This window comes from Oryctolagus cuniculus, chromosome 4, assembly GCF_051225735.1.
Source record: "Oryctolagus cuniculus isolate XC-2025 breed Fujian yellow rabbit chromosome 4, ASM5122573v1, whole genome shotgun sequence".
Lineage (NCBI taxonomy): Eukaryota > Metazoa > Chordata > Mammalia > Lagomorpha > Leporidae > Oryctolagus > Oryctolagus cuniculus.
Genome location: NC_142870.1, coordinates 20,127,433 through 20,153,105, shown reverse-complemented (window position 1 = coordinate 20,153,105; position 25,673 = coordinate 20,127,433). Strand labels below are relative to the sequence as shown.

At 36.9% G+C, this 25,673-nt stretch overlaps 1 protein-coding gene across 8 annotated transcripts in view; it reads left to right on the top strand.

Moving 5' to 3' along the window:
* The window catches only part of GABPA (GA binding protein transcription factor subunit alpha), a 53,966-nt gene extending 33,758 nt beyond the window's left edge, over positions 1-20,208 (top strand). For all 8 annotated transcript variants that reach the window (XM_008267150.5, XM_008267149.5, XM_089330618.1 and 5 more), the window contains 4 exons: positions 1,386-1,439; positions 2,392-2,532; positions 2,696-2,888; positions 16,895-20,208. In XM_008267150.5, the coding sequence (XP_008265372.1) occupies positions 1,386-1,439; positions 2,392-2,532; positions 2,696-2,888; positions 16,895-17,123 (617 nt within the window). In that variant the 3' untranslated portion in view covers positions 17,124-20,208. The remainder of the gene's footprint in view (positions 1-1,385; positions 1,440-2,391; positions 2,533-2,695; positions 2,889-16,894) is intronic.
* The last annotated feature ends 5,465 nt before the right edge of the window (positions 20,209-25,673 follow it).

Here is a 25,673-nt window from a genome sequence, read left to right as displayed (position 1 = left end):
ATCTCCACAAACAAGACATGGATTTTTCTTCAGTAGAAACAACAGTTCTAGGAAAGAATGCGCAAAACCAAAAGTCCTAATCAGGCAGTAACTACTTGAAAATGTTTTTCTTTAATCTTCACAACAACCTCTTTAGGAGGTAACTGGAGGTTTCTCATTTTAACATGAGGAAATTAATGTTTAAAGAGGTTGAGAATTTTACCATAGTCTGTCTATATCACCAAGAGCTAAGATCTTGAACAGAGATCTGTTTGAAACTATCCCGTAATTGTGGAAGCCCTTGAACTCAGGACCTTCAAAGAAAGCTCCTGTTGACAGAACTTAGATTGCTTCTTTTGTTCCTTGGCTTTTTCCAGCTCTGTTTGTCTAGACCTGTATCCTGGCCTGAAGAGTCTTGTAAGGGGCCCACGCCCTAGGACTCATTGATTATCCAGAATGATTGCTGGTGGGTGCAGTTTCAGTTTCAAGAGAGAAGCGTGTAGTTTATGCCAGGTACTGAACAGGCAGAATAGAAACTGGAAGGTGCAGTTATTGTTTGAGAGGCAAAGGATAGCATTTAAACAGCAACAGGAGAGTAATGAGTGGTTCTGTAGAGAGTTACGTTAGGAACTTTCAAATGGAATGCTTATGTTGAGAGTTGTATTTGCATTAAATAATTTAATTGTGATATTTAGGATTGTTATAATTTTGTTGAAAATTTAACATTGTAAAGTTAAAGCAGTTTTATCAGAAGTGGGTGTTATAACAGTTTTAAGTGAGTCTTTGTTGATACATATGTGTATAAGTGATTTGAGTTTGGTGTATATTCTGATCCTGGAGATTTCTATATTTTTATATGATTTTATGTAGATAAAGATTGAAATGCAGATATTTATATTTAGAAAACCATGGTTCTTTGAATAACTTTCCAGAACACAAAAAGAAATTGGAGTTTTTCATAGTTTATTTCTCTTCTTTTCATGGTTAATTTCTCTTGACAGTCAAATATTTTTTAGTTTCTTATGATAGTAAGTTCCAAATGTTAATATTTTACTTTTTCTTCAATTTGATTTACTGGCTTTGGTTTTAGTTGTAGAGTTCCTTTTAAAATAGGAGTGGGGAACTTCCAGCCCGTGGGCCATATAAAGCCTCTGAAATCATTTGGCTGATCTTGCTAAGGAACTGTGTGGCTCGAAATTCAGTAAATCTGTAGCAGGCTAGTTTTTCACTTGGTAATTTTGTATGGCCTGCGGGTGATGTTATAAATATCCAAATAACTTTTGGTGGAACAAAGGTTCCCCACCCCTGCTTTAAAAGGATATTGCTTACAAAGTTAGAGATTCACTGGATCGGGGTTTTTATTTATAATTTTAAATGAAAATTAAAAATTTTAATGTGTTCTTTAGATGTGTTGGCAAGCCAAGAACAACAGATGAATGAGATAGTTACAATTGATCAACGTGAGTATTGTTGAATGCCCATAGTACTTACCCATTTATCAGTAAGATGTTTTCTTTACTTGATATTGCAAGATAGTAAAAAGGAGAACTTTTTGTGCACATGTTCATGACGGATTTTAGATAAAAAAGAAAGTATAAGTAACACCTATATACACCAGAAGAAATAAGATAAAAAGTTTACCTACTGTAGATTCCATTTTTCTCTCTGACCAGAGTAATGACTATCCTGAATTGAATGTTTATATTTTTACCAATTATTTAACAATAGGTACTTTATAGTATTGCTTTGCCTATGTTAAAACATTTTGTCTAAAATGGTGATATATACTGTGCATATCCATTTATAACATGCTCTTTTGTTTAACATTTCTGAGACTTACAAGTTTTGATATTTGTGGGTAGATTGTCATTTTCACTGTTGAATAGTATTTCTAAAATGCTATGAACATCATTGAGTATGTCTAAGAACATGTGTCTCTGTTTTTAGTATCACAGGGTTTCTACTTTGTCAGCAAGTATAGGTATTCTTACAGTTTTTTTGTTTGTTTTTTTTTTTTTTCAAAATGGTATCAGTTTGTACTATCAACAGTAGTGGAATGTGAGTTCCCATTTGTCTGTATTTTCTCTAACATGTGATAAACCATTTCTCTGAACAGATGTTTTAAAAACATGTTTTTATATTTTAACTGTTAGTCTAATGTGTAAGCACCATTAGGTTATCGTTTCATACAAGGAGATCAACTCTTAAGTTTCAGATTCATAAACCATCATAGTGCATCCTGTGAACTTTTGTGTGTTGGAAACTGTTTGAGTAAGGCTATTGTAATGAAGTCTTTTCTTTGAGCTAATAGAAGGGCATTTGTTACACCAATTGCGTTTAATGTCTTCCAGTAATTGTTTTCAGTGCTTCTGTTACAAGAAAAAAAAAATTCTCCCCATGTCATCTTTGCAGCTGTGCAAATTATTCCAGCATCAGTGCAGTCTGCTACACCAACTGCCATTAAAGTGCTAAACAGCAGTGCAAAGGCAGCTAAAGTCCAGAGAGCTCCAAGGATTTCAGGAGAGGATAGGAGCTCACCTGGGAACAGAACAGGTATTTTACATTAACTATATTTCACTACATAAAAATGTGAATTTAGGTAACTCTCCTGACAGTATTTAGACAGCATTGGTTTAAAAAAGAAAACTGTTTCTGCTTTTTGCCCTGTGTTAATTGGTAACACTATAGCCAATGCTTGTTCCTATTGTCAATTCAGGAAACAATGGACAAATTCAACTGTGGCAGTTTTTACTAGAACTCCTTACTGACAAGGATGCTCGAGACTGTATTTCTTGGGTTGGTGATGAAGGTGAATTTAAACTAAATCAGCCTGAACTGGTTGCACAAAAGTGGGGACAACGTAAAAATAAGCCTACAATGAACTATGAGAAGCTAAGTCGTGCATTAAGGTAAGCATGTATTATTATTTTTCCCTAATATCAGGCCTTTCTAAAAATAGCGTTTTATTGTAGGTGTAAACTTTGCTATGTAGTAGTAAAAGTACATGTTCATAAAATGTTATTTTCTTTATGAAATAAAGGGAGTGGGAGAGGGGAGTGTTGTGGGTGGGAGGGAAGTTACGGGGGGGGGGAGGCTATTGTAATCCATAAGCTGTACTTTGGAAATTTATGTTCATTAAATAAAATAAAAAAGTACATGTTCATAAAATGTTATTTTCTTTATGAAAAAATGGTAAAATTTACATATGTATTATAGTAATAATAGCCTTTTAAAACATGTCTTAATAGCTTTGTGGTTTATAAAAAAGTCATATTCTAAGATCATTTGTTTTAACTGATTTAGAAACAAACTACTCTTTTCAAAACAAAAATGTTTTAATCTTTGAAATTTTTATTGTTTGCATAACAGAAGATGCTGTCATTTGCTCGTGTGAATTCACTTCAGTTTTAGCAAATACATAGATATTGTATTCTGTTTTTATAAGTGGATACAAAATATTGATCCATTTCTGTTTTTTTTTCTCCTTTGACTATCTGCCTAAATTTGAGTTTTATAAAATTAGAGTAGAGTAAAATTATTTTTAATTCCTTATGAATAGTATGAAATTTTTTGATATAACTTAGTCTCAGAAATTACAATTAGTGATAGGGATTCATAATGTACATTTGAAGTATTTGAAAAGGAGGATATGTAGGAATATCACAGGATTATGCATCTATTTGGGGGAAGGTAAATATAGTAAAGTAGTTCTACAGTTTACTCTGTAGTTTACATGCTTTACCTTTTTTTTTTTATATTTATTTATTTATTTGAGAGAATTACAGATAGTGAGAGGGAGAGATAAAGAGAAAGGTCTTCTTCCATCTGCTGGTTCACTCTCCAAATGGCTGCAATGGCTGGAGCTGAGACCAAGAGCCAAGAGCTTCTTCCAGGTCTCCTATGCAGGTGCAGGGGCCAAAGCATCTGGGCTGCCTTCTACTGCTTTCCCAGGCCATAACAGAGAGCTGGATCAGAAGAGGAACAGCCAGGACTAGAACCAGCACCCACATGGGATGCTGGCACCTCAGGTGGAGGATTAACCCAATGTGCCACAGCACCAGCCCCAACATGCCTTTACTTTTTATTGCTTTATGTTTTAGTTTGCCATTATCTGTAGATTTACACTGAGAGCGTTATGATTTTGTTTTCATCATACCAGCCTCCTCCCTCTTTCCCCCACCCTACAACATGCACACCCTTTCCACCTGCTGTTCCCAGCATAATTATATGGAACTTTTAGTTAAATCAGTGTTCATTATTATAGGATCATGATCATTTAAGTACTTCTAAATAGTTTACCATGATTTTTTTTTTCTTAAATGATCCTTTGTATCCCTTGGAATTCATAAGTAACCAAGATGCTTAGTTTTCAGTGTGTTTATCACTTACTCAGCCTCAGAAACACTTTGCCAATTGTGGTAATATCCTTTCTAGGTAATCAGAATTAAAACTGCCATTTTTGACAGTTGATGCAGATTGCGTACATACAAGTCTCCTAAAATTAGATGCAAATTGTTAGAAGTAATAGTTAAGATGTTTGGGCAGGTATCTGCTTTTAAAACCCTACTTGGATACCCACAGACTTTATAAGAGTATCTGGGTTCGAATCCTGGCTCTTTTTCTGATTCCAGGTAATGCAAACCACTGGAGGTAGCAACTGAGACTCAGAAACACTGGAGTCTTGTCACCCACATGTGAAACTCAGATTCAGTGTTGCCCATCACTGACTGTTGGGGGCTTTTGAAGAGTAAACCAACAGATGGAAATCTGTCTCTGTTTCTCTGCCTTTCAGATAAATAGACATTTTAAAGTGTCTGATATTCCCAGATTGATCAATGCAACAACAATAGAATCTAATGTTTTTTTCTTTTCATAGACTTTACAAGATAATTCTTAAATATATGTAGGAATATAAAGTACTGTGATAGGGCACCTGAAGAAGTTTACAAAATAGAAAAACTTCTAAGGATGTTGAGACTTACTCTAAAGATATATAACAGATGCTTTTTGTTTAATGATAAATAGGCAATAGAGTTGGTTAGATAGAACCAAGAATATATTAATGTTTGAAATAGTGGGAGAAGGCCGGCGCCGCGGCTCAGTAGGCTAATCCTCTGCCTTGCGGCGCCGGCACACCGGGTTCTAGTCCCGGTCGGGGCGCTGGATTCTGTCCCAGTTGCTCCTCTTCCAGGCCAGCTTTCTGCTGTGGCCCGGGAGTGCAGTGGAGGATGGCCCAAGTGCTTGGGCCCTGCACCCCATGGGAGACCAGGAGAAGTACCTGGCTCTTGCCTTCGGATCAGCGCGGTGCACCGGCTACAGCGCGCAGGCCTCAGCGGCCATTGGAGGGTGAACCAACGGCAAAGGAAGACCTTTCTCTCTGTCTCTCTCTCTCACTGTCCACTCTGCCTGTCAAAAAAAAAAAAGAAATAGTGGGAGAATAAAAGACCTGCTCTTCATTCAGCAGTGCTGGGAACTTGACTCTTTCCTCACCATACCAGAATCAATTCTGTTGCTTACAGCTCTAAATTTAATAAATAATAGAGGGAAACATCAGGATTATAGCAGTTTTTCACTGACTACTAGCAGTGAAAAAAAGATGTTTAAACATAATCAAGTTTGGATTTGAGCAATTGATTACATCTCCAGGTGGACTTCAGCCTGTCCCAGCTCTGGCCATTGTGGCCATTTGGGGAGTGAAACAGCAGATTGCAGGTTTCTGTCTTTCTCTCTCTCGCCCTCTTTATTAACTCTGTCTTTCAAAACAATAAATATTTTTTAAAAAGTATATACACACATGCTCAAAGCAGCTTTATAGCATCCTCAAACCAGAAACCATCTAAAAATCTATCAATAGTAAAATGAGTAAATCAGTTGTGATAAATTCAGATAATACCATAAGTGCATCAAAGAAAATTATTTACTGATGCAGATAATGATTTTGATGGACCTCACAAACAATGTTCAGAGAAGGAATCCAGGCCCAAAAGATTGCATACTGTATGAATATGTACCATATGAGTGCATTTATTTACTAGAGCTTAAGAAATAGGAAATGTTACAGCATTTAGGGATGCATATTTAAGTGATAAAAGTAAAAAATCTCAACATGAAAAATAAAAAGAAAACAATGAAAATAGATGAAACACTATGTTTACCTCTTTAGCAGGGGTAAGGAGATGACTGGGAGAGGCCTGGAGGTCGTGTTAGATGCTCACAGTGTTCTGCTTCTTGACCTGATAGTTAGCAGGTGAATGCTTACTTTGAAATGAACTGCTGAGCTGTTTACTTTTGTATCCTGTTTGTGTTATATATTTCACAGTTTAAAAAGGTTTAAACATATCAGAAAAGGGATGAAAAGAAATCATATCCATGAAAATATAGGTACTATATACCTTTTTACTTCATAATAGGTAGGGAAGAAATGTAATGAGTACTTTTATGCAGTTCTGTGATACTCCTGCTAGATGAAAGGAAAAGGTAAATAGAATTAAAATTTGTGTGTCTTTTTCTATTTTATCACCATGTACCAAGAAACATGCAAGATTATAACCAAGTCTGTTTTCCTTTTAGAAATATAAAACCACTTTCCTTTTGTTTTCCTTTTTCCTCAAATGTGTTATTTTTTTGTAACCTTACAAATTAATGTAGAAGTTTGTTTTGTTTTGTTTTACAAAACACTGTATTTTCAGCAAAACTAATACTTAGGCCTCTCTGGTTCTTCTTTTTAGATTAATTAATAAAACTTTTAGCTCCCACATATAAAGGAGAATATACAGTATTTATCTTGTCTGGCTTATTTCGCTCAACATGATGTCATCCAGTTACAACCATTTTGATGTAAATGATACAACAAGAAGATATAACAATTATCAATGTATACGCACCTAACTACAGGGCACCGGTTTATCTAAAAGATTTGTTAACGGACTTAAAGGGAGACTTAGACCCCAATACAATAGTACTGGGGGACTTCAATACTCCACTCTCAGAAATAGACAGATCAACAGGACAGAAGATCAACAAGGATACAGTAGATTTAAACGACACTAGGCCCAAATGGATCTAACAGATATATACAGAACTTTCAATCCTACAGCTAAAGATTTTACATTCTTCTCAGCGGTACATGGAACCTTCTCTAGGATTGACCACATACTAGGCCATAAAGCAGGTCTCAGCAAATTCAAAAGAATTAGAATCATACCATGCAGCTTCTCAGACCATAAAGGAATGAAGTTGGCAATTAGCAACTCAGGAATCCCTAGAGCATACGCAAACACATGGAGATTGAACAACATGCTCCTGAATGAACAATGGGTCATATAAGAAATTAAAAGAGAAATCAAAAATTTTCTGGAAGTAAATGAGGATAACAGCACAACATACCAAAACTTATGGGACACAGCAAAAGCAGTGTTAAGAGGAAAGTTTATATCAATAGGTGCCTACATCAAGAAATTGGAAAGGCACCAAGTAGATGAGCTTTCAATTCACCTCAAGAATCTAGAAAACCTACAGCAAACCAGACCCAAATCTAGTAGAAGAAGAGAAATAGTTAAAATCAGAGAAGAAATCAACAGGATTGAATCAAGAAAAACATTACAAAAAATCAGCCAAACGAGGAGCTGGATTTTTGAAAAAATAAAATTGACACCCCATTGGCCCAACTAACTAAAAACAAAAAAGACCCAAATCAATAAAATCAGAGATGAAAAAGGAAACGTAACAACAGACACCACAGAAATAAAAAGAATCATCAGAAATTACTACAAGGACTTGTATGCCAGCAAACAGGGAAACCTATCAGAAATGGATAGATTCCTGGACACATGCAACCTACCTGAATTGAACCAGGAAGACATCGAAAACCTAAACAGACCTATAACTGAGACAGAAATTGAAACAGTAATAAAGGCCCTCCCAACAAAGAAAAGCCCAGGACCAGATGGATTCACTGCTGAATTCTACCAGACATTTAAAGAAGAATTAACTCCCAATTCTTCTCAAACTATTCAGAACAATCGAAGAAGAGCGAATCCTCCCAAATTCTTTCTATGAAGCCAGCATCACCTTAATTTCTAAGCCAGAAAAAGATGCAGCACTGAAAGAGAATTACAGACCAATATCCCTGATGAACATAGATGCAAAAATCCTCAATAAAATTCTCACCAATGGAATGCAACAACATATCAGAAAGATCATCCACCCAGACCAAGTGGGATTTATCCCTGGTATGCAGGGATGGTTTAATGTGCGCAACACAATCAATGTGATACACCACATTAACAGACTGCAGAAGAAAAACCATATGATTCTCTCAATAGATGCCGAGAAAGCATTTGATAAAATACAACACCCGTTCATGATGAAAACTCTAAGCAAACTGGGTTTGGAAGGAACATTCCTCAATACAATCAAAGCAATCTATGAAAAACCCACAGCCAACATCCTATTGAATGGGGAAAAGTTGGAAGCAATTCCACTGAGATCTGGTACCAGACAGGGATGCCCACTCTCACCACTGCTATTCAATATAGTTCTGGAAGTTCTAGCCAGAACCATCAGGCAAGAAAAAGAAATTAAAGGGATAGAAATTGGGAAGGAAGAACTCAAACTATCCCTCTTTGCAGATGATATGATTCTTTATTTAGGGGACCCAAAGAACTCTACTAAGAGACTATTGGAACTCATAGAAGAGTTTGGCAAAGTAGCAGGATATAAAATCAATGCACAAAAATCAACAGCCTTTGTATATACAGACAACGCCATGGCTGAGGAAGAACTTCTAAGATCAATCCCATTCACAATAGCTACAAAAACAATCAAATACCTTGGAATAAACTTAACCAAGGACGTTAAAGATCTCTACGATGAAAATTACAAAACCTTAAAGAAAGAAATAGAAGAGGATACCAAGAAATGGAAAAATCTTCCATGCTCATGGATTGGAAGAATCAATATCATCAAAATGTCCATTCTCCCAAAAGCAATTTATAGATTCAATGCAATACCAATCAAGATGCCGAAGACCTTCTTCTCAGATCTGGAAAAAATGGTGCTGAAATTTATATGGAGACACAGGAGACCTCGAATAGCTAAAGCAATCTTTTACAACAAAAACAAAGCCGGAGGCGTCACAATACCAGATTTCAGGACATACTACAGGGCAGTTGTAATCAAAACAGCATGGTACTGGTACAGAAACAGATGGATAGACCAATGGAACAGAATTGAAACACCAGAAATCAACCCAAACATCTACAGCCAACTTATATTTGATCAAGGATCTAAAACTACTTCCTGGAGCAAGGACAGTCTATTCAATAAATGGTGCTGGGAAAATTGGATTTCCACGTGCAGAATCATGAAGCAAGACCCCTACCTTACACCTTACACAAAAATCCACTCAACATGGATTAAAGACCTAAATCTACGACCTGACACCATCAAGTTATTAGAGAACATTGGAGAAACCCTTCAAGATATTGGCACAGGCAAAGAATTTCTGGAAAAGACCCGGGAGGCACAGGCAGTCAAAGCCAAAATCAACTATTAGGATTGCCTCAAATTGAGAAGTTTCTGTACTGCAAAAGAAACAGTCAGGAGAGTGAAGAGACAACCGACAGAATGGGAAAATATATTTGCAAACTATGCAACAGATAAAGGGTTAATAACCAGAATCTACAAAGAGATCAAGAAACTCCACAAAAACAAAACCAGCAACCCACTTAAGAGATGGGCCAAGGACCTCAATAGACATTTTTCAAAAGAGGAAATCCAAATGGCCAACAGGCACATGAAAAAATGTTCAAGGTCAGTAGCAATCAGGGAAATGCAAATCAAAACCACAATGAGGTTTCACCTCACCCCGGTTAGAATTGCTCACATACAGAAATCTACCAACAACAGATGCTGGTGAGGATGTGGGGAAAAAGGGATACTAACCCACTGTTGGTGGGAATGCAAACTGGTCAAGCCACTATGGAAGTCAGTCTGGAGATTCCTCAGAAACCTGAAGATAACCCTACCGTTCGACCCAGCCATCCCACTCCTTGGAATTTACCCAAAGGAATTTAAACTGGCAAACAAAAAAGTGGTCTGCACCCTAATGTTTATTGCAGCTCAATTCACAATAGCTAAGACCTGGAACCAACCTAAATGCCCATCAACGGTAGACTGGATAAAGAAATTTTGGGATATGTACTCTTTAGAATACTATAGCGCAGTTAGAAAGAATGAAATCCAGTCATTTGCATCAAAATGGAGGAATCTGGAACACATCATGCTGAGTGAAATAAGCCAGTCCCAAAGGGACAAATACCATATGTTCTCCCTGATCGGTGACAACTGACTGAACACCAAAAAGGAAACTTGTTGAAGTGAAATGGACACTATGAGAAACGGTGACTTGATCAGCATAGCCCTGACTGTTAATTAACAACTTAATACATTATCCCTCATAGTAGTTTTTTTTGTCTGTACTACTTAATATGACTGGTTTAATTCTGTAATTAATACACAGTTATTCTTAAGTGTTGAAATTTAACTGAAATGTGATCCCTGTTAAACATAAGAGTAGGAATAAGAGAGGGAAGAGATGTACAATTCGGGACATGCTCAAGCTGACTTGCCCTAACTGGTAGAGTTAGAAACATACCAGGGGACTCCAATTTAATCCCATCAAGGTGGCATGTACCAATGCCATCTCACCAGTCCAAGTGATCAATTTCAGTTCACAATTGATCATAATGAAAGGACTAAGAGTCAAAGGAAGCACATAAACAAGTCTAGTACCTGCTAATACTAACCGATAGAATAAATAAAGGGGAGAGTGATCCAACATGGGAAGCGAGATACACAGCAGACTCATAGAATGGCAGATGTCTTAAACAGCACTCTGGCCTCAGAATTAGACCTAAAGGCATTCGGATCTGGCTGAAAAGCCCATGAGAGTATTTCAGGCATGGAAAGCCAAGACACTCTGGCAAAAAAAAAAAAAAAAAAAAAAAAACCTAAATGAAAGATCTCTGTGAAATCCCAGTGGAAAGAACAGGTCTTCAAAGAAGGAGGTAACTTTCTCTGAAGGGAGGAGAGAACCTCCACTTTGAATATGACCTTGTCTAAACAAGATAAGAGTCAGAGAACTCAAAAGGCTTCCATAGCCTTGGAAACTCATGAGTGGTGCATAGGGAGATTACTGATGCCATAAACAGGAGTGTCAATTTGTAAAGTCAACAACAGGAGTCACTGTGCACTTACTCCTCATGTAGGATCTCTGTCCTTAATGTGCTGTACATTGAGACTTAATGCTATAATGAGTACTCAAACAGTATATTTCGCTTTGTGTTTCTATGGGGTGCAAACTGTTGAAATCTTTACTTAATGTATACTAAACTGATCTTCTGTAAAAAAAAAAAAAGAAGAAATTATCAATTCCCAACTTGACTCTCACTGGGATTAAACATGACAATAGGTCTGATCTGATTTCATCATCATTTAAAAAATCATCTATTATTTTTCACTTTATGTTTGTGTGGGAGCAAACTGTTGAAATCTTTACTTAATGTATGCTAAACTGATTTTCTGTATATAAAGAGAATCGAAAATGAATCCTCATGTGAATGGAAGGGGAGAGGGAGTGGGAAAGGGGAGGGATGCGGGTGGGAGAGACGATATGGAGGGGAAGCCATTGTAATCCATAAGCCATACTTTGGAAATTTATATTCATTAAATAAAAGTTAAAAAAAAAGATTATCATTATAATTTCAAAAAAAAAAGAATTTCATTCTTTTTTATAGCAGAATAATATTCCTTTATAATATATATACATACACTCATATATATCCATTCATTTGATTAGGGACACTTCGGTTGATTACATATTTTGGCTATTATGAACATTCCTTCTATATAAACATGGTATTGCAGATATCTCTTTGATTTAATGTGCTCATTCCTTTTGGGTATATACGTAGTATTGAGATTGCTGAATCATATGGCAGGTCCATTTCTCCTTTTACAATAAATCCGTGTTCTGTATTCCACAGTGGCCTCACTAGTTGACATTTCCACCAATAGCATAAAAGAGTTCCCCTTTCCACATCCTCACCAACATGTGCTGCTCTCTGTCTTTGGATAATAGTCATTCTAGGGGATGACGTGATACCTCATTCTGGTTTTGATTTGCATTCTCCTGATGGCTAGTGATACTGAACATTTGTTCATATATTTGTTCGCTACTTGTATTTCTTCTCTAGAGAACTGTCTGTTGAGGTCCTTTGCCCAAATAGTAACTGGATTGGTTGTTTTTTTACTGAATTTTTGGAGTTGTTGATATATTCTAGATAATAGTCGTTTTTTTGTATAAGTAGGTTGCAAATATTTTTCCTAATTTGTCAGATGTTAGAATAGAGAGCCTGAAAATTAATCTACTTAGATACAGCCAACTGTTCCCAAAGAAACATTTTATTTAAGGAATATAAATTTCATAAGTACAACTTTAGGAATATAGTGATTCTTTTCAACATACCCACCATCCCACCCACACTCCCACCCGTCCTCCTCTTCCTTCTCTCATTCCCAGTCCTATTCTCCATTAAGATTAATTTTCAATTAACTTTATACACAGAAGACCAACTCTATACTTAGTAAAGATTTCAACAGTTTGCGCACCCATATACACACACACACACACACACACGCACACAAAAACTGTTTGAGAACAAGTTTTTCAGTTAACTCTCGTAATACAACTCATTGAGGACAAAGGTCCTGCATGAGAAGTTAGTGCACAGTGACTCCTGTGGTTAATTTAACAATTAATGTCCATGAACACCTGTGGCTCTTGATATGTGCTGCTTAGGCTATGGAAGCCTTTTGTGACCACAAACTCCATCAGTATTTAGACAAGGCCATAAGCAAAGTGGAAGTTCTCTCCACTCTTCAGAGAAAAGCACATCCTTCTTTGATGGCCGTTTCTTTCCTCTGGGGTCTTACAGAGATCCTTCATGTAGAACATTTGTTGCCACAGTGTCTTGGCTTTCTATGCCTCAAATGCTCTCATGGGCTTTTCAGCCAGACCAGGATGCCTTAACTAGAAGAAAATGTAGGAAAAACACGTCATTACATTTGTGTTGATGATGACTTCTTAGAGTGCTACTTAAAGCAATTGTCATTCTATGAGTCTGCTGTGTGGACTACTTCCCATGTTGGAGCATTCTCTCCTTTATAATTCTATCTATTATTATTACCAGACAATTGATGCTATTTATATGATCACTTTAACACTTAATCCTATCTGTATGTTCACTTTAATACTTAATATGATCACTTTAACACTTAAGATGACATTTTTACCACTCAGCTTAATGGGATTAGGGGACCCATGGCAAGTATTTAAACTGTACCCTTAGAAGTATGTCCATAGGAATATATGCAGAACTATACAGCTTTACAGTTGCAAGCTTTCTCCTCCCTCTCTTATTTCCACTCTTATTTTTTTACTGAGATGTATTTTCTTTTTTAAAGATGTATTTTATTTATTTGAAAGACAGAGTTACAGACAAAGATACAGAGAGAGAGGTCTTTCATCCTCTGGTTCACTCCCCAGGTGGCCACAATGGCCGGAGCTGCACCAATCTGAAGCCAGGAGCCAGAAGCTTCTTCCAGGTCTCCCACGTGGGTGCAGGGGCCCAAGGACTTGGGCCATCTTCTATGCTTTCCCAGGCCTAAGCAGAGAGCTGGATCGAAAGAGTAACTGCTGGGACAAGAACCAGCACCCATATGGGATTGCTGGCGTTTCAGGCCAGGGCTTTAACCCACTGCACCACAGCGCCAGCCCCTGAGATATATTTTCAATTAACTTTATATAGATATGATTAACTCTATGTTAAGTGAGGAGTTCAACAAATAGTATGAAGGAAAAAAAAAAAAAACTGTCCGGAGACAGTCAACAAGGGCTGTTCAAGTCATTGCTTCTCGAAGTGTCAATTTCACTTCTACAGGTTTCCTTTTAGGTGCTCTATTAGTTATCACTGGTCAAGGAGAGCATTTGGTTTTTGACCCTTTGGGACTGGCTTATTTCACTAAGTATAATGTTTTTCAGATTCATCCATTTTGGTGCAAATGACCAGATTTCTTTTTTTTTTTACTGCTAAGTAGTATTCTGTGGTGTACATATCCCATAATTTCCTCTTGAAAAATGTCTGTTTAAGTCCTTTGTGCATTTCTTAACTGGGTTGTTTGTTTTGTTGTTGTGGAGTTTCTTGATCTCTTTATATATTCTGGTTATTAATCCTTTATCAGTTGCATAGTTTGCAAATAATTTCTCTTATTCTGTTGGTTGCTTCTTTGCTTCTTCACTTTCTTGAGTGTTTCTTTTGCAGTAGAACCTTCTCAGTTTGTCATAATCCCATTTATTAATTTTCAACTAAAGTGTCTGCACATTATTGGAGAAAGGATAATCTCTTCAGTAAATGGTGCTGACAAAATTGGATTTATATTTGTAGGGGAATGTAATTAGATCCCTCTTACTCAACATAGACAAAAATTAACCAAAGGTGAATCAACAACCAACATTTAAGATCTGAGACTGTGAAGTTACTGGAAAAAAATGTAGGGAAAACACTTTATTACATTGGTGTTGGTGATGACTTCTTGGATAAGGCAACAAAAGCAAAACTAGACAAATGGAATTATACTTAGAAGCTTCTGCAGGTAAAAGGAAATAATAGAGTGAAGAGACATCCAACAGAATGGGAAAAAATATTTGTAAGCTACTTATCTGAAATTTTCTTAAGAAATGGAAATGCCTACAGCCTTTTTTTAGAAAACTTATTTAATAAAAATATCGAAAGTACAACTTTTGGATTATAGCGGTTTTTCCCCCATAACTACCCTCCCACCCGCACACCATCCCATCTCCTACTTCCTCTCCTATCCCATTCTTCATTAAGATTAATTTTTAATTATCTTTATATACAGATGATCAGCTTAGTGTATACTAAGTAAAGATTTCAACAGATTGCAACCACACATACACACAAAGTATGAAGTACTATTTGAAGACTAGTTTTACTGTTAATTCGCATAGTACAGCACATTAAGGACTGAGATCCTACATGGGGAGTAAGTGCACAGTGACTCCTCTTGTTGATTTAACAATTGACACTCTTATTTATGATGTCAGTAATCACCCTAGGCTCTTGTCATGAGCTGCCAAGGCTATGGAAGCCTATTAAGTTCACAAACTCCGACCTTATTTAGACAAGGCCAAAACCTACAGCATTTTACCCCAGATGATATACAGTTGGTGGTTTGTGGACTGAGATCCAAATTTATGTTAATGTAATTTACAGAAAAGGAAACACTGGACTGCCCGCTGTGGTTTTTTTTTAAAAAAGATTTTATTTTTTGAAAGGTAGAGTTACAGACGGTGAGAGGGAGAGACAAAGGTCTTCCATCTGCTGGTTCACTCCCCAAATGAGTGCAGTGACCAGAGCTGAGCCGATCAGGAGCCAGGAGCTTCTTCCAGGTCTCCCACTTGGTGCAGGGGCCCAAGCTGTCTTCTTTCCCAGGCCATAGCAGAGAGTGCATTGGAAGAGGAGCAGCCAGGACTAGAACCTGTGCCCATATGGGATGTTGGTGCCACAGGTGGAGGATTAACCTGTGCCACAGTGCTGGCCCCTGCACGTTGTGGTTGTGTTTGTGTGTGTGTGCGTGTGTGTGAGAAAGGGAGAAAGATCAAACATAAATATCATATGTTTACTATTCCAGAACTAGGGAAAAATGACGTATCTTCTAGGTCAGGCTTTTCATTAATGGACTCTTGATTAAGCCGAGTAACTGTTACAATAAAATCTTGCTAAATGTGGTAGTTTATATCAGGTCAAATAGTTCTTCTGTAACAGCTAAGTCCATGGGCAGTGCAGTTTTATAATAAGGGCTTCACAGTCTACCAGACCAGAAAAGAATTTGATTAACCTATTTTTCCTGTTGTTGGAGTTGGCAGTACATAGTGATAAAGTCTGTTTTCCAGTGTAAATGTTAAATCCAACTTGTCTATTTCTGTTTCCCTGGAAAGCATTGTAAACTAGATTTTTGGTGTAATTTTTCTGAAATCTGCTTTATGTAGGTTTAGAAACATTGTTGTGTAATATCCTTTTACTGTTTTTCTCTATCTTCTGTTTCTTCTAGCTGCTTTGCTTAAACATTTGAAGCTCCCTACTGAGCTTGGATAATTTCTCTGATACTTGGAAAAGCCTTCACATAGTAAAATGATAAAGAGGAAATCATGCCTATACCATTTGAGATTTTATAGATGACAGAAAAGTGGACATTCCAGTGACCCATGGAATATTAAACATTTTTTATTCTGTGGATTCTTATTCACATAGTGTATATTTTTATAAAAAGCTGTCAGTCAGTGTGCTAAGAGCTTAAAGATTACCTTTGAATCCTTAGCAATTTTGAGTTTTTCACCTCATTTTATAGATTAAGAATATAGAGGCTTAGAGAGGAAATGTTTCGTTCCTGTGGTCGCAGAGGTAGTAAGTTGAGATGGAAAGTTTTAAATCTTGATTTTCTGACTCTAAAACCCTTGTTCTTAGGTTCTGCTGCCACTCCCAAGAGTGTTTGTTTAATAATTATGTTTATTTTTAAAAATCAGTGTTTCATCATAATTGTTGAAAAAAATTTAATATATGAGGTCTTATACTGCTGAACATTCAGATTTTACTAAGTAAGATTTTTAAGTTTCCTTGGGTAGTTCATTAAATAGTCCGTGTAACTTCAATGTTTATTGTCACTATGGATGCATTACTTTACCAGGTTTCTGCTTGTGGAATAGTATGTGAAATATTATTAAGAGGTCATATTTATTTTTTTATATGGTCCTAATGTACTTTCTCTTTTAAAGGTATTATTATGACGGGGACATGATATGTAAAGTTCAAGGCAAGAGATTTGTATACAAGTTTGTCTGTGACTTGAAGACTCTTATTGGATACAGCGCAGCAGAGTTGAACCGTTTGGTCACGGAATGTGAACAGAAGAAACTTGCAAAGATGCAGCTTCATGGGATTGCCCAGCCGGTCACAGCAGTAGCCCTGGCTGCTGCTTCTCTACAAACAGAAAAGGATAACTGAGGCCCAGTGCCTTCTGGGAGTCCAAGATCTTTCTTAAATATTTAGAGCAAGTATTGCTCTTATCTTTATTACTGAATTTGGATCTTCTCTTATTTCTAGACTGTACAATCCAGTGCATGATTTTTTTATAAATATTTCATACTCTTGTGAATTTGGATCTTTTTACTTTGAGCATATATTTTAGAATATATGTATGTTAAAGAATCACCACAATATCTGCCGCGTGAAAGCGGGCCCATTGTGGGATAGTTTGTTAACAGTTAGGAAAGCTAAAGTGGTCAGTATTAATGTCTAGCCCTACCAAAAATAGCCAGTAGCATCTGAAGATGAAAAATAAATAAGTATCTCCAGGAAACAGTCTGGCTTAACTATTTTTGAAAAAATAACTTTCCCCTCTCTGCTGCTTTAGATGTAGCTTTACATAGAACCAGAAAATGGAGTTTCTTAGCTAGAGCATTTGCGCCTGTTTCATCTAATCAAGCAGAGCTAAAATGTTCATATCAAATAAAATTATAATATTAATAAATTACTAAACTAAGTATCAGGTTATTAAAGTAATTTATATATTTGCAAGCAAAGTTGACTGGCAAAGAGCAGTTCTGATGGAGATCCAGGTTTAGATGTGGCTTAACTCAGCCAGTGACAGATTTTTCTGTATAGATTATTCATATTGTCAAGCCAAGAATTTAAATTATTTTGAAAGAGACATTTAATTCTAATAAAGCAGCCATTCAAAAATTCTAAAATGATCTCTGTTTTTCTATCAGAGATTTAAAAAACTGAAAAGGTATATACCTCAGCCAGAAAATACATTTGTTTGGTTTAGCATGGCTTCCTTTTTCTTTCTTTCTTTTTTTTTTTAATTACTCTATAGTAGCAGCTTATTAGGCAGAACAGCTTATATATTCCGTGTTTCTGATAAAGTGAAGACTTTAAATCAGTCAGCAGTACTTTACCTTTCAAGATACTAGTAATTACAATAGGAAAGTTGGACCTCCATTATAGGTAGTCTTCTCTTTACAACTTCCCATTTATTTTTTTTTCTTTTGAGTATTACATATGTTTGTACAAATATCTATGTACATGTGCAGTTTGCCACTTTGTATGTGCACTTAAACACATTTATATGAAGACATAACGATACCCAAAAAGAAAATCATTAAACCATTTTGAAAACTAACTAGCTCCTATATAAATGAAGTTCCTTACCATGAGCTAACATACTAAACACAAACAGCTAGAAAATTTTTTTCTTTTCATTTCTTTTTACTATTGTGTGTTTGTTTCCAGGTATTAATATAAATAAAGACAAGAAAGACTGCAAATAACTTTTAATCCTCTTACAAAGAAGATTGATTCTCAAATATTACTTTATGCATCTTCATCATTTCATTAAATCCATAGCCCAGAACAGCTTTAGAGAAGCTTAGTTAATGCTTTTCACTAATTAGGAGGAAATGGCGATGATGTTGTTAGAAGTTGCTGCTACCAATACTAGGCAGAGAGCTCTGATCTTTTCTGCTAATCTTAAATCATAATTTTAAGTGCTGTGTTATTGGACTGCGGTTATATTGTCCATTTATATTGCTATCTTAAATTCAAGATTCTGCAGTAGTTCTAAAAAGAATAAAATTTGTAATTTCCATTGTTACTTCTTTATAAGCACATAAAGAATAGACTGACAAATTGTTAGTAAAATTGGGCACTTTGGTTGCAAGAATATCTCAACAGAATAATATTAAATAATATATTGAAACCCCAGCTTTGGATAACAAATAGCTAAACAGGATCTGTTAATGACCTATGGAGTTGATTAATCAATTTAAAAACATAGTAAAGTATACTCTTTTGGTATATTATTAGGAGTATAAGAATATTGACTTTTAGATTAAAATGTTTTTGGGAAGACATACTAAAATTTTAGCCAAGATAACAAACTTCCTTTATGTCTCACTTACATGTATTTAGGTTTTTAAGGCAAAGAATAACAGATTTCTTTAAGATCTCCAAAATCAAACTGTTGTTTCTTTTTCTCCTTTAGCCATTACTCAAATGCCTTTTTTTTCCTTTCGCAGTTTTTGTTTCATTCCTCATAATATGAACAGAGACTTTCACACATGATCAGATGCTGTTTCTTTTCTTCACCTCTGTCATGCCATCATCTTCTGTACCCTGACATAAGTAATGTGACTAATTGACTACAGAAACTGTCAGTACTTTGTGTCAAGTATTTCCATTGTCCTTATTGAGGTTACAGGTATCAGAAAGCCAGTTAGTCTTCTATTAAAAGATAACGTGCTGTAAGAAAATAAAATTCATGCTATTCCAAAGGAAGAAAGATAAAATCATTGATGGGCCTTTGTATCTTACAAGAATAATGAAATTTTCACTTCTGTGTTAGAACTGTTTTTCCCTGTGAGGTTTTCTTTGAGCCAATTTTCAAATATACCTTGCTAGCCTGAATTCTGAAATGTGAGTTGGTATCAGAAAATCAAGCTAATTAGGCAGAATTTCTGAGTGTGGTTGATCTTCACATGGGTCAACTGATAACATTCATCTTTTATCATCCACATCGTTTAATTAGGAAAAATTGATTGTTTTCTCCCAAGACTAAAGGTGATACAAAGTATATTTCTTCAAAAGGTTCTGCTTTGATAGTGAGTGAGGTCTGTTTTCCTTGTTCATCATTTTATGCTACTGCCTCTTAAAAAGGACTAAAGTATATGTATCTTGGGATAGCACAAAAACATTTTAAAGTTCACAATTACGAAAGAAACCTATGAATAACTTAATGTCTTCAGACCTAAAGAGTGTAAAGAGTACTAAAACTTCAATATATCACTTGCCAGGAAAAAACATTCTCAGTCTTTTGTAAAAGGGAGAAAAATTTTTGCATACATTTTTACTCTTTAAATAAAGACACTTATACTGTCATAATAACAATTATGTATTTCTTTGTGGTTTTTATTTTTACTGTAATTTTACATAAAACAGTTATTTTCTATTTTTACTCAGATAAAAGTATTTGTGCATAAAATGTAAAAAAATAGTAAAATGAGAAAAAATAAAATATACAGTATGTTTCCATGTTGTTTAAAGGGTTTTTTTCCTGGAAGCAAATTCCCAGAATGTTTGGTTGGATGAAACTTGACAGTACATTTGTGGTGTATTATTTCTTTGTATTTCTTTACTTAAAAATGATCAATTTGGGAAGAACAGATCCGTTGAACTGAAATTGTTGGCACAGAGTAGTCCCATTTTAAGAAAATCAATGAAGCCCCCTCTACAAAGCCAGTTTTAGAATAGTGGCAGGTGAATTGGAAAGACTAAGTGCTTGTGAGAAGGCAAGCTGATGATTGTTAACCATAAATGCTATGTCTAATCTTTTTCAAATATAACTTAAATCTGTTCATGTTGGCTGCAGTTCAGGAAGAGCCAGAGAACAGAGGTTGGAAGGGGTGAGGAAAAATATGACGGTGCCTTTGTGTGTGGTTAAGCAGTGGTTAAAGGTTGACATGCTTAAATAAGAAATTATAGTTTGAGTGAAATGAATTGCTTTAAAAATAGTTTAATTTTATATTTGAAGTGATGAAAGCCATCCGGACCTTAGTGAGACTTATGAGGGTATTTCAAAATGTTTATGGAAATGGAATTAAATGGTAAGTTTATTTTGATGGAAGATATTTTGAAAGCCACTTGTTTTGTAATGCACTCTTCCAGGAGTTTTTTGAAGTACCCTTATATTTGTTTTTCCAGGACTTCATTTTTTTTTACAAACTATGGCTTTAAATTAATTTGCAAGCCAAACACCTGTTTTAACATGCTTTTTGTGGTGAACTGACTGCTTTACAGTACTACTTTTAAAACTTTCTGTGGGGGCCTGCACTGTAGCATAGCAGATTTAGCTGCCATATGAGCACTGGTGCAAGTCCTCACACTTCTGATCCAGCTCCCTGCTAATTACCTGGGAGAGCAGTGGAAAAAGGCACAAGTACTTGGGCCCCTGCACCCACATGGGAGACCCAGATGAAGCTCCTGGATCCTGGCCTCGGTCTGGCCCATCTCTGGCCTTTGGGGCCATTTGGGGGGTGAACCAGCGGATGGAAGACTCGCCCGTCCTCTGTATCTCTTGCCTTTCAAATAAAATAAGAAAACAAATTTGTAAAAGCCACGTTTTTGCTTTCTGATTTTCACAGACAGAAACTTGTGAAAAAATAGGTAGTGGGGAGGGAGAAATGAGTTATTTGTTAATGGGTATAGTTTCAGTTGTGTAAGATGAAAAATGAGATTGGTTGCACAATGAAACTACCTAGCAGTACTAAACTGCTTTAAAATGTTTCAGATGGTAAATTCTGTATTACGTGTAGGAGTATTTTACTACAATTGAATTTTTTAGAGGAATTCCTAGAATTTTAAAAGTCAATATAATTTACCAAATTAACTATAAAGGGGAATGAGGGACATGGTCATGATATAAAGCAGACTAGAATTAGAAAAGACCTTGTAAACCTAATGAAAGATACCTATGCAGAATGGATTGTGCCTGTCCCCACTCAGTCCTGCAAAGATTTAGGAAAAGGGAAAGAGATCTGCTGTCACCATTTAACACTGAAATAAGGCAAGAAAAATGAAAAGCACACATATTGGAAGAAGTACAACTGTAGAAGGCATCCTCATAATGACAGAAATCCTAAAGAATTAATGGTTACTATGATTAAATCCATTAAGCCAGGTAATTACTTAAAATTACACTATAGGTAGTAATACACGAGGTCCCCGTACAAAATTCAACTTCATTTCTACATACTGCTATTTCAATTAGAAGTTGAAATTTTAAATTCACTGTTTACATACTATTAACATGAAATGGAAACAGCAAAATTTATGTTAAGACCTATCCAGTGAAAACCACAGAAACTTGCTATGAAATTAAAGAAAATCTAAGTGGGAAGAAATATAATTGTGGAAAGGAAGATTCAATTTGTAAATTTATGTTTTACATTCCAAAATGTAAATTCTGTATGGGCTAATTGCCCCTAACTTGACCAAAGGGTAATTGCAATCAAAATTCTGGCAGTCTTATTTTGCTGATCATAAAATTTATATGTAAACATTTTTAAAAATTGGTAAACTTGCACTTTGTAACACTTGCTATATAAAGCTAAAGTAATCAAGATTGGAATTGAGCTAAGAATAGATACATAGGGGACCAGAGTTGTAGCACAGCTGGTTAGGCTGCCACTCGTGATGCCATGCGGGTTAACAGCATCAAATACTGGCTGCTCTGCCTCCAGTCCAGCTTCTTGCTAACGCACCTGAGAAGGCAGCAGAAGATGTCCCTGCCAGCCTTGTGGGAGACCCTTACAGAATTCCTAGCTCCTGGCTTCAGCCTGGCCAGCCATTTGGGGAGTGGCCGGTGGATGGAAGATATTTCTCCCTCTGCCTTTCAAATAAATTTTAAAAAGAAAAAATAGACCTATAGAGATATGGCTGATTGATTTTTCACAAAGGTAGTAGAAAGGGAAAAGATGCTCATTTCAACCAATGTTAGATACATATCGATGATAGATATGGAGAAAAATAAACCTAAACCCTTATCCCATGCCACACAAAAATTAATTCAAAATGGATTATTGGCCTAAACCTGAAAGTTCAAACTAAAAGTTCATAGATAAAGCCAGGAGAAATGTGTTGTGACCTTGGTGGGTAGACAAAGATTTCTTAGGTAAAACATTTTTTTAAAAAAAAATTTTTATTTGAAAGCCAGAGTTACACGAGAGAAAAGGAGAAGCAGAGAGAGGTCTTCCACCCTCTGTTTCACTCCCCAGATGGCCACAATGGCCGGAGATGCACCAATCCGAAGCCAGCCCAGGAGCTTCTTAGAGATCTCCCACGTGGGTGCAGGGGCCCAAGGACTTGGGCCATCCTCCACTGCTCTCTCAGGTCATAGTGGGGAGCTGGATTAGAAGTGGAGCATCCAGGACTCGAACTGGCACCCATATGGGATGCTTGCACTACAGGCAATACCCATTATGGCACAGTGTCAATCCCTAGGTAAAACATTAACAAAGCAAAACCAGGGAGTGAGTGTTTAGGCTAGTGGTTAAGATGCCCACATCCGTATCAGAGTACTGGGTTAAATTCCCAGCTCCCGCTCCCTGCCAGTTAAGACCTTGAGAGGCAGTAGTGATGGCTCACGTAGAGACCTGAACTGCATTCCCTCCTGGCTTCAGCCCAGGCCAGCTCCAGCATTGCAGGCATTTAGGGAATGAACCAGTAGATGGGTGCTTTCTGTGTTTCTCCCTGTCAAACAAAACAAAACAAAACAAAGCCAGTTCCAATTTTATCAAAAAAAGTTTAAAAACCTTTGTTCTTTGAAAGATCCTGTTAAAATGAAAGGGCAAGACACAGATTGGGAGAAAATGTTTGAATATGCATATCTTACAAAAATGTCCTTCAATAATCCAGTAATGTGGATTTCAACAGACTTAATTAAAAAAGATGCACTTGTACTTAAAAATGTCGCTGTGGATTTGTTCTGAGAGGAGGAGCATGGTGGGGGCAAGAGGCGTGGAGTCACCACGCAGACCCTGGGAGTTGGGTGAAAGTGGGCCAGAGGCGAGCAGCCCGCAGACTCGTTTATTTCAGTTGGTACAGCTCCCAGTTCAATGAAGGACAGAGTGAAAAGACTGAAGTCGTACAAAGCATAAACCACATGCCCTGGGCTGATGATGATATAAAGAGCGCTTCTCAGAGGAAGAGAGACTGAGGTCTGGGTGAGGAGAGGAGCCAGCTCCATCCTTTTACACTACGCTATGGAAATTGGGCTTGTGTTCTGAGGACAGCGAGAAGCCATGAAAGCATTTTAGAAAGTAGTTTGATGGGGTCCAGTTTCCACACTAGTGAGCTGTGTTGCTTTGTGGTAATTTGGTACTATTATTTCTTGAGAAGTAGTTGCAAGTCCGGAGTTCATACATGTATTCGTTATTGTTTTTTCCACTTACGAAGTATTTTTCAGGAATGCTTCTCCTCTGTAGACTGTAGTATAAATACAAACCTCTTTTCTTCTCTAGTGTTTAAGAAAAATGCATATTTTTTCTTACTTATATGCTACTATAGTAGTCATGATATTGTGATTATTTTAAATTTTACTCTATATGAGTGAAGCTGAACATCTTTTTATTTGTTGTTGTTTATAGCCTCTGCCTATTTCCCTGCTGGACTATGGTGTTCTTTCACTTCTTATTTACTGAGCTTTTTATTTGGTAGAACCATTAAGCCTTTGACTATAGTGTAAATTTAAAATGGTATCCCAAAAATAAACTAATAAGTTGGGGCTGGTGCCACGGCTCACTAGGCTAATCCTCTGCCTGCGGCGCCAGCACTCCGGGTTCTAGTCCCGGTCAGGGCGCCGGATTCTGTCCCGGTTGCTCCTCTTCCAGGCCAGCTCTCTGCTGTGGCCTGAGAGGGCAGTGGATGATGGCCCAGGTCCTTGGGCTCTGTACCCCATGGGAGACCAGGAGGAAGCACCTGGCTCCTGGCTTCAGATCGGTGCAGCGCGCCGGCCGTAGCGGCCATTTGGGGGGTGAACCAACGGAAGGAAGACCTTTCTCTATCTCTCTCTGTCACTGTCTAACTCTGCCTGTCCAAAAAAAAAAAAAACTTATAAGTTAAAAAATTAAACAATCATGCCCCTTTAAAAAATTTTTTTTTTAATTTAAAAACTGCAGGGCTGGCATTGTGGTACAGTGGGTTAAGCCACTGCCTACAACACTGGTATCCCAGATGAGTGCTGGGTAGAGTTCTGGCTGCTCCACTTCCTATTCAACTTCCAGCAAAATCACTGGGGAAAGCAGTAGAAAGTAGTTCAAGAGCTTGTGCCCCTGTCACTCAAAAGTGAGACCCGGATGGCGCTCCAGGCTCCTGGCCCAGCCCTGGTTGTCGCTGGGGTTGAACCAGCAAATGGAAGATATCTCTATCTCTCCTCTCTCTGTGACTGCTTTTCAAATGAATAAAAATAAATCTTTTTTAAACGTTTTTAAATGTAAGTTTGTTTAAAAAACAGTATATAAAATATTGCAAACAACTTTCTAAATAGTACATAAAATATTGCTAATAATCATATTTATAATTTATGTACAATTTTGCAGAAATGCATCCATTAGAGGACAGAAATAAATATTCTTTACCTAGTGACATAATTTCTTTTTTTTTAAAGATTTATTTCCTTACTTAAGAGTTACACAGAGAGAAGGAGAGGCAGAGAGAGAGAGAGAGGTCTTCATCTGCTTGTTCACTCCCCAATTGACAGCAATGGCTGGAGCTGCACCGATTCGAAGCCAGAAGCCAGAAGCTTCTTCCAGGTCTCCCACGTGGGCATAGGAGGTCAAGCACTTGGGCCATCTTCTACTGCTTTCCCAGGCCATAGCAGAGAGTCAGATTGGAAATGGAGCAGCCGGGACTTGAACCGGTGCCCATATGGGATGCCGGCACTGCAGGCGGTGGCTTTACCCACTACACCACAGTGCCGGCCCCCCTAGTGACATAATT